General features: G+C 36.1%; 1 protein-coding gene across 1 annotated transcript in view; it reads left to right on the forward strand.

Moving 5' to 3' along the window:
- Window positions 1–9,893, forward strand: part of GPCPD1 (glycerophosphocholine phosphodiesterase GDE1 homolog (S. cerevisiae)) — a 67,982-nt gene that overhangs the window by 55,075 nt on the left and 3,014 nt on the right. Inside the window, exons 12-16 of the mRNA XM_012639243.1 lie at window positions 78–161; window positions 2,325–2,390; window positions 4,044–4,180; window positions 5,013–5,148; window positions 5,689–5,849. Coding sequence (XP_012494697.1) covers window positions 78–161; window positions 2,325–2,390; window positions 4,044–4,180; window positions 5,013–5,148; window positions 5,689–5,849 — 584 coding nt within the window. The remainder of the gene's footprint in view (window positions 1–77; window positions 162–2,324; window positions 2,391–4,043; window positions 4,181–5,012; window positions 5,149–5,688; window positions 5,850–9,893) is intronic.

Consider the following 9,893-nt stretch of genomic DNA (forward strand, 5'->3'; position numbering starts at 1 on the left):
CTTGTGCACTCGTGTGTACTCTCTCCCTCTTTAAGGATTTAGGAAAAGATTTTAGTGATATAGTGGCATTTACTGAGTTTTTGTATTTTAAAATTTCAGAATCCATAGTTGAGGAGGAAAATTCCCTTTCTGAAAATCAGCCATTTCCTTCTCTTAAGATGGTAAGTTCTTTGAGGAAAACCAGCGCAAGGCCATCTCCTTAATTCTGTTATATCCGAATAATTTATTTTGATCTCTTAAATGGATACTAAAGGCTGTGTCAAAGATATTAATATAAAGCATCATTGTGCATTTTAGAGTAGATATGTTCTTGTGTGGTCTGTCTGTGGTACTCTCTTTCTTTTTTTAAAGAGTAACTTATCTGCTCAAAGGAATAAAAATTCCCATCTCAATGGGTTGATTTGATAAGAATAGCAAATTCATGTATTTCTGTGTATAAAAAAGGAAGGAGAGGACACAGAAAAAGGGGTGGGTGGAAGATGTGATGGTGGGAGAGGCATTTTTACAATATTTAAAACTGTTCCTTAGCTTTTGGAAAGAAATGAGATTCTCCAACCAAAGAAAATAAGTATCTTTTGTTACTTAAAATAAGATATAAATTTCAAGAATTTACTCTGAAAAAGTATAAGCAAAAACTAGCCATGGAGACTTAAAAATTAGATACAATTCATATCTGAATCCCTTTTCAGTATCAGGAAAGCCCACATAGATGCCAGAGAAATTCTGGATCTACTTTTGTTGCATTGGTCTTTCCTAAATTCCAATCTTCTTCACTGTCTTTTTCTGATAATGTCAAGTGCAGTGAATTTCTTCAGCAAAAATAGGTCATTTCATTTTAACATGATAGGGAAATGTATGTTTGGGAGAGAAGCTTATTAGCTTAGTAGGGTTTATCATCTAGTAATTTATCTGGTTGCTAAAGTGGGTGTGTGTATGTATATGATTTAGACAAAAAAGTGACAGTAAATAATCTATAATGAAGGTATTTTGTTGAAATATTTAGGTATGTATTACCTGAGGAAGACTTTATAAAACAATCTAAATCATTAAAGAAAATCTCAGTGGTTAAAGGTAAATGAAGTATTGATTATTCACTCTGCAACAGGGATGCTACCACAGAGCCCTTAAAATGGATATTTTCCTAATGCATTTGAAACATGATTTGTATAATTTTACAGGTATTTATGAAGTTCAGCTAAGTAAGGTTATTCCTTCTAGTTCAAAACTCTAAAAATCATTTGTTGTTTAGAAATATCATGATTCCCAGACTTTGAATCATAGAACAAAACAAATTTTTAATAGTATTAGAGGTTTGATAGTTTTATTTATCCAAATAAGTTAAACACACACACACACACCCCCCACAAACACACACTAACTCAGTCACTTTGCAGCCACCATCCATTAATCATAAAGAAATTTTAACACCAAGAAAACACCAAGTATCTTAGCATAAAGACAGTGTTCCTACAGATTTGATGTTTAACAGTGTCAAAACTATTTATGCACTGTTATCCTTATTTCTCTAATTTTGCGTCAGTCCAATAAAAGCATGGTGACAGGTGTGTTAAATAAGACTTTAGATACAGGAAAAGAAAGTGAAAAGGCCCTGCAAAAACCGTTTTGGACACTGTACTTTACATGCAGCTGGTTAGCGTAAACCCAGGTCACCCAATTTGCAGGCTGTGTTCTTACCACCATACTATTCTGTTTGTATGCATTTATTTGCATTATAAAATTAAGTACCATATATATTATACATATTAAATGATTTATGAGCCTAAACGTAATCTTTCATTTGGGATACATCTTTTCAGGGGGTAATCAACATGATATTTGTTAAGCATTATCATCATCAAAACAAGCTAAAAATCATGGTTTCTTATGTAATTAAATCTTAGCAAAGTAGATTGACATACCCAAATGCAATTTGGAAAACGTGTCAGATGTCATCTTGAATTCATGATGTTGCCTGTCTTATTACAGCTCACTTTAGATGTTCAGTAGTGGTGAAAAGGATTTCAGTTAAGGATCCATCTTGGTGGTAGTGATGGTGATTAGTTATCACAGATACTGCCTGAGACTACTGCTTTTGCTGTTTAATTTCTTTTGACTTTCTTATTGAATATAGTAACCACCAACCAGGTTCTTAGTGTGAGTGTTAGAAAAAATGGTGGTTTATGCTGAACACAGAAAACATTTTATTCTTACTAGTGATGTATTCTTATTGATTGCTTTTTGTAATAATTGTGTTTTCTTTGTTTTCTTGTTCTGCCATCCATCTCATCTGAAATGAAATTCACCACCAACAAACAAAACTCTAGGTTTTAGAGTCTTTGCCAGAAGATGTAGGGTTTAATATAGAAATAAAATGGATCTGCCAACAAAGGGTAAGTAATTCTGTATGCAACACATTCTTCTTTCCTCTCTACTGCTCTCTGTTCTAAAAAAATTCTTTTCTCTTTTTGTTTTAATGGAATAAGTGAAACTGAAATCTTACTGTGGTTTTCTCCATCAAGCACAATGCTTGTTGGACCTTTTAAATCATGTCTAACACTTAAACTAATATGTGAGTACTTAAAAATTAGTGAGGAATATAATAGAAATTTAAATTTACACGTACCTTGTGTGCACATTATTAACATGTTGGTTTCTGGGCATACTATAAAGTGGACAGTCACTATGCTCTGATTTAGTTTTTCTGGTTTTTCTTAGTTTCTTCTTTTTGAGACAGGATCGTGCTTTGTTGCCCAGGCTATAGTGCAGTGGCATCCTCATAGCTCACAGCAACCTCAAACTCCTAGGCTCAGGCAATCCTCCTGCCCCAGCCTCCCGAGTAGCTGGGACTACAGCCACGTGCCACTATGTCCAGCTAATTTTGGTTTTTTTCGTAGAGATGGGGTTTTGCTATTTTGCTCAGGCTAGTCTCAAGCTCCTGGGCTCAAGCCATCCTCCCACCTCAGGCTCCCAAAGTGCTAGGATTACAGGTGTAAGCAACCACACCCAGTCTAGTTTTTATTTTCTTATCCCCATCTAAAAATAGGTTTTAAACAATTTTCTAAGCAGTTTTCTGTTGGGTAGCAGTAGCTAGTAATAGTTACCCAGGAAAGGAAATTGCTATAGTTATGTTATAAATCACTCCCAAATTTAGTCATTTATTTGTTCAACAACTATTTTTTGTAAAGTTGCTAGGGGCTGGGCATTTTCTGAGTGTGAAGACAAGTAGCGAACAAGACAGAATAAGGCCCTGCCTTTCTGGTACTTATATTCTAGTCAGGAAAACAACAACTAACTATTGAACGTAGCAGAGGGGGATATGTGTAAATGGATAGGATGCATGGTGAGAGGGTTGCTGTGGGGCGGAGGGTGGGAAGTAGTTAATTCAGGTTTCATGATTGGGCATTTGGAACAATATTCTTGAATTTATCTCGTTCAGAATAATCTGTAACTGCTCTCAAATCATGCTGTTTGTGACAAGCTGGTTCTGGTTAAGATAGTAACATAGTAAATGCTCAACCGTGTGCTCTTTTTAGTTTTCTGAACTTCTAGAATAATTTCAGTGACCAAAATCTATAAAACATGTAATATTTGAATGTCAATAGGGCTGACTCTTGGTGTCTTGGCTATATTTATTGAATTATTTCAGTTATTTTTGAGAGTACTTGATATACCTAAGACCCAAAGAATGAGATTTTTAACTGGTAATTCATAATTAATAGAGATTTTTTTGTATTGTGTTAGCAAATGAAGTGTCCTATAGCTTATGAAGATAAAATTATAGTAGACTAAATTTCCATAGTTTTAGCTTTTAACTTTAATAAAGCAAAAATCTATTGATGGTATAATTGCTCGCTTTTTGTGAGAGTCTCTACACCTGAATTATGATTGCTGTGCCATCACTAAATTTCTGTGTGATGTTGGGCAAGTCACTTTATCTTCACACTTTGTCTTCATCTGTAAAATAATTGTTGGGCAAGGTTTTTTTTAAACAGTGTGATTTTCGCATATGCAATGCCTTTCATTTTCCTTTTACTTTCACATAGGATGGAATGTGGGATGGTAACTTATCAACATATTTTGACATGAATCTGTTTTTGGATATAATTTTGAAAACTGTTTTAGAAAACTCTGGGAAGAGGAGAATAGTGTTTTCTTCATTCGATGCAGATATTTGCACAATGTGAGTAATACTCAGTGTTGTTCTCCTATAGTGTTGGAATGTAACTAGGACTAAAGGCACAAGTGGTGGTTTAAGGTGGGGAAGTTGTCCAGCTTTCCCCTTGCTTTGTCCTCTCAGGTTGTGTGTATTCTCATGTCCCTTCACCACTGCTTGCTGGGTGCCCTCTACTGCTGTGAGGTCCATACCTACTGGGTCCTAGTGCCACACACTCTGTTTTATCTTACAGGCACGTCACATCCTCCTTACCAGATGGTAGGCCCTCAAGGACTTTCTCACTGACCATTTCTGAGACAATTTTAAGTCTCCTAATGAAAATTTTTAATTTTTTTTTTTTTTTTTGGAGACAGAGTCTCACTCTGTTGCCCTGGCTGGAGTGCCGTGGCGTCAGCCTAGCTCACAGCAACCTCAGACTCCTGGGCTCAAGCGATCCTTCTGCCTCAGCCTCCCGAGTAGCTGGGACTACAGGCATGCGCCACCATGCCCGGCTAATTTTTTCTATATATATATTTTTAGTTGTCCAGATAATTTCTTTCTATTTTTAGTAGAGACGGGGTCTCGCTCTTGCTCAGGCTGGTCTCGAACTCCTGAGCTCAAACAATCCACCCGCCTCGGCCTCCCAGAGTGCTAGGATTACAGGCGTGAGCCACCGCGCCCGGCCTTAAATTTTTATTTTTTGACTGAAAGGCAACATGTGTTAATGGTGGTTGTATCCGAATAATGGGATTATGCTTTTGTTTGTTTTCTTTATACTGTTAGTATTTTCTAAAATTTGAAAACTGAATATTACAGTTATCTCCCCAATGAAAAGTATTTTTTAAATTGTCTTTTTCAGGGTTCGGCAAAAGCAGAACAAATATCCCATATTATTTCTGACTCAAGGAAAATCTGATATCTACCCTGAACTTATGGACCTCAGATCTCGGACAACCCCCATTGCAATGAGCTTTGCCCAGTTTGAAAATCTACTGGTAAGTTAGGTTTGAATTTTAACTTTTAAAATTTTCTTTATTTTTTAGAGCAGTAGTAAACAACGTTTCATATTACTCTAAGTATCTAATGGTTAAAGTTTTTACTGTATAATGAGTAAGTAGCACTACTTAAAAATGACAATATTAGGTCTTAGAATGCAAAGCAGTTAAATGAAGAAAAGTAAAAATTTTCTTGCAGGCCTACATTAAGTTTTCTAGTTTAGTTTCATGAATGGATTTTATGAATCATCTTAAATGGTTAAATGGTAAACTTGTTTTGATAGAGCATTCCATTAATAAAATTTTTTGACCATACATTCAATATCTGTATGTTTACATATTACATTATATTACTAATATATTATGAATATATGTACATGTGGAGTATTCATTAAAAAGAATATAAAATTGGCAGAAAAATTCTAAAATTTTCTTTTCCTGCCTATTCTGCTGTATAGAGCACTCATTTAGATTATGAGCATGTAGTATTTATAGTTAATAGGCTACTTTTTCCTGAACAACTAATTTTTCTTCTTTTAGGGGATAAATGCACATACTGAAGACTTGCTCAGAAACCCATCCTATATTCAAGAGGCAAAAGCTAAGGGACTAGTAATATTCTGCTGGGGTGATGCTACCAATGATCCTGATAACAGAAGGAAATTGAAGGAATTTGGAGTTAATGGTCTGATTTATGATAGGTATTTGTTTTTCATGAAAAATTTTCATGGATTGTTAGAAAAAGTGTAGTTTTCATCTAATAAAATTAAACTTAGTTAAGTTAAAATTCTGTAGTTCAGCCTGAAGTTTATCTTGCCATTTGTCAGTGGGTTTTTTCAAACTTTGGAATCACTTGGAAAGCTTGTTAAAAATTCAGATGACTGTGCCCCCACCCACACGTACTAAGTTATCTTGTGGGTAAGAGTGGCTGCCTGCCTCCAGATCTCTTTTTTTGTCTATACCAGTTTTCTCAGTGATCTCGTCCAATTCTATTGGTTTTCATATCTTTATATGTTCCCAAATTTATACATCTGCAAGTCAGACCATTCCCCTGACCTCAGTAAACTTCTATGTCCAGGTACCGATACCTATTCCTTCTATAGTCTTCCTGATTTTAGTATAAATGACAATTTGTCTGTTTAGTTTTTCAAGGCCAAATTCTTGGAAGCTTCTGTTCTTTTATCTCATATCCCAGATCCAGACATACAGAAAATCTTGTTGGCTCTGTCATCAAAATATACCTTCTTTCTGTCTACTCACCACATTTACTATTGTCACCTCATGTCTGGTGTGTATTACTGATGTAGCCTGCTCCCTGGTGACTGCCTCCACCCTATCTATGCTCAGTACAGCAGCTGGGAGCGTTTTCGACCTTTGTCAGATCATGTTGCTTAAAACTTGCCCACGGTTTTCTGTGTCACCTACAGGAAAAGCCAAAGTCCTTACAAGGCCCTGTATAAGCTGATTCCCATCCTCCCCCCACACATGCTTCCCAGCCCTCTTTCCCTCTGACCTTGCTGGTTGTAGGATTGCCACAAACCTTCAATTTATGAAAAACCAAAATATCTGTGATGCACAGTAAGGCAAAGCACAATGTGAGGTATGCCCACACTTGGGCAGCAGCATACACGGGTAAGTGATAAAATTCTCACAGGTCTGCTTTTAAAAGAGACTGACTGTCCTTGGATTTAGTTCATGTTACTGTTTGTCCTATAGAGTTTTATCACTTTCTTAATAAAGCTCCCCCCCCCCACTATTTTGTCTCGATTAGTCTGGTTTTAAAATTGCAGCCCATATAATTCCTACCTGCCTTTTTAACTATTTGGCTAATTTTTCATGAAACAACATGACTCATAGCTTTTTAAATAAACATTTCCAATTAATTTAAAATTAAAACTTTAGGTTAGTAATTTGAAAGCAAATGTCGGCTTTAGCAAATTTTTGAAGCATGTATGTGTATAAATACAGATATATATTGAGGTGAAAGTAAAGATTGCAAATATTTTTGTGCAAGAAAAGTATTTTGTGAGATTATACCATTTATGGCTTTGTAGGGTATACAAATGTAGGCACATACTTCATCTCAAGGGCTTTACTTGGTTTAAGCCAAATGCTGACCTGTAATGGAAAACAGGAAGATGTGTGATATAACAGGTGCTAAGGAAAGTCCTTCCTGGCTTCCAACATCAAAGAGGAAGAATTGAGTTGGAATTTTGGGCGTGGTTAAATTTGCTTTGACAGGATTTGGGTTTTAGGTAGAGGCAAGAGCCTGAATCAGGGTAGGGCAGTGTTGAAGGTTTTAGAGGCTTTTGAGGAGATAGCCTGGGACTGACTCCCATTAGGGTCTGGCGAGTGGTAAGGTGGATTGTGTTCGTTGGTTGTTACCCTCAAAATTTTAATCAAAAAATTACATATATATAGTTTAGAAATTCCAATTACTATAAGGCTTACAGTAAAAACAGCTGTCTCTTGCACCTATTTCTTCAATTGTCCCTAGCCAAATCCCTGTCCCCTGATTTTTTTTTTATAGCTATTTCTCCTGTTTCCCTCTGTATTTCTAAATAATCTGCTTATGCTGTTATGTTTTTCATGTTCAGGTTTAGACATTATGTAGAAGGTTTCAGATGACTAGTGATTTGGAGCTTTTGAGGCATTTTGGATTGGGGAGAGATGTGGTGAAAGTGGGTGTTTTAGATTATCAAAAACTTTTCTCTTCCCCTGCAAAGTCGCTAAAATACAGGAGAGTTTACATTTAGTTATGGTTTTGTGATACATATTATCTCTTATGTAAACTACATTTGATTCTCTAATATTTTGTTTGGGGATTTTGCATTATGATGAGTATGATGACCATACTGGAGATAATACTGGCCTCATACAGTAAATTGGGCAATGTTCTCTCTTTTTATAAAAAATTCTTTGTATCTGCCTAAATGATTTAAACAGTAATACAGTAACAATACAACAGACACCCATGTTTAAACAACATTATTACTGGTTTTGAAATCCCTGTGTGCCACTACCTAATCCCATTTTTATCTCCGCCCTCAGACATAGCCACTTACCAAATTACTTCTCTTAAAAACTGTTTTAATCTTATTTCTGTCTCTAAACAATATACCATTTAGTTTTGCATAGTTTAAACTTTATTTGTACTTTTTAAACTTGTCACTGTGTTCTTAACATTAATCCATATTAACGCATATAGTTACAAATCATTCGTTTTCATGGCTGTATGATACTCCATGGTATATCTCTACCACAATTGATTCTGCTATTTTAAGAACATTGAGGTTGTTACCAAGTTACTGCTATTGTTACCAAGTTATTGCTATTATACACAGAGTTGCTGTGAACATCGTTGATCAGGTCTCCTAAATAAAAGTGTAGTTTCTCCAGGACAGTGACTCTTAAACCTTTTTGACCCCATTCCATTTTGTATAGTAACTCAGTACATAGTTTGGTATATCTACAAGTGTGTACCTGAAACAATATTCAAAAAGTGGTGCCCCTTGAATACTTCCTATTTGTGTGTGTACTCTTTAAATGCTAGCCTTAGCTTTCTGAATTGATGTGTGACCCACTACTAGCTCAGCACAATCGGGTATCTGCCGTGGGTCAGGCACTGGAAGTGCAGCAGGAGTATGGTCACCCGAAGTTGGCTATTCTGCATTTCCTGTGTAGCCTGCTGCCAGGTCTCAGGAGTGGGACAAAGCATTATAATTCTGTCAGATAGTGTAGAAACTTATTCAACACATGGTTAAGGCAAGCCTTATTTTTTTTTCCTTCCCCCTCCCTTCTTTTCTAAGGTGTTTGAAAGACAAGTGATATTTAAGGAACACTCTGGTTCAGGCTCACTAGGGCACTGTGTCCTGAGATTACAAAGCTGCTAGAGTGTGACTGGGAGTAGTGGGTGCTGTAGACTTTTCTTTAAAAAAAAGAAAAAGAAAGAAAAGAAACTGCTAGAGTGGCAGTGGCCCTCTTTGAAGAGTGACCTTTAGCATGCCTTCCCTTTCACCGGGACTTCTCCAGTACAAATTTGTTGACCTCTGTGGACACAACTGCCACCCTGTGCCCTGGCATTCCCTGTGTTAGATCTTCTGTTTCCTGTAGCCCATATCTTTTTCTCTTGGTTCACTATCATTTTTATAGAACGCATCCTTCAGCATCTTCTTAAGAAATGAGGGCACAGAAAATGTTTTTGAGGTCTTGTATGTCTGGAAGTGTCCTGTCGAGCATAGAATCCTATGTTAGAAATAACTTTCCTTTAGAATTTTAAAAGCATTTCTCCATCATCTTTACACGTCAGTGTTGCTGTTGGTGAAGCCATGTTGACTCCTGTTCCCTTGCATGTCTCCTCTGTGGTAGCTTGGAGAGACTTCTCTTTGTCACTAGTGTTCTAAAATTCTATAGAAATGGGTCTTGTGGGTCTGGTTTCACCCATTGCGCTGGACACTTGGTAGTAGCCCTTTTTATTCTTTTGATGCATAGCCTTAACATGGGGAAATTTAAAAAAATTATTTCTTCATTTTTTTGTCTCTTTCACTCTTCCGGATATTCTTTTCTTTTTAGAAGTTCTTTTGTTTGAATCAAATACCTCTTGGACCAGACTTTGAATTCTTTTCTCCTATTTTCTTTGTCTTTTGCTCTACTTTGAAAGATTTCCTCAACCTTCTACTCATTCTGTTGAATTTTTTGTCTGCTATTATGTTTTTAATTTCTAAGGACTCTTTTTTCTATCAATG

This window comes from Propithecus coquereli, unplaced genomic scaffold (genome assembly GCF_000956105.1).
Source record: "Propithecus coquereli isolate 6110/MARCELLA unplaced genomic scaffold, Pcoq_1.0 Scaffold139, whole genome shotgun sequence".
NCBI classification, from domain to species: Eukaryota; Metazoa; Chordata; class Mammalia; order Primates; family Indriidae; genus Propithecus; species Propithecus coquereli.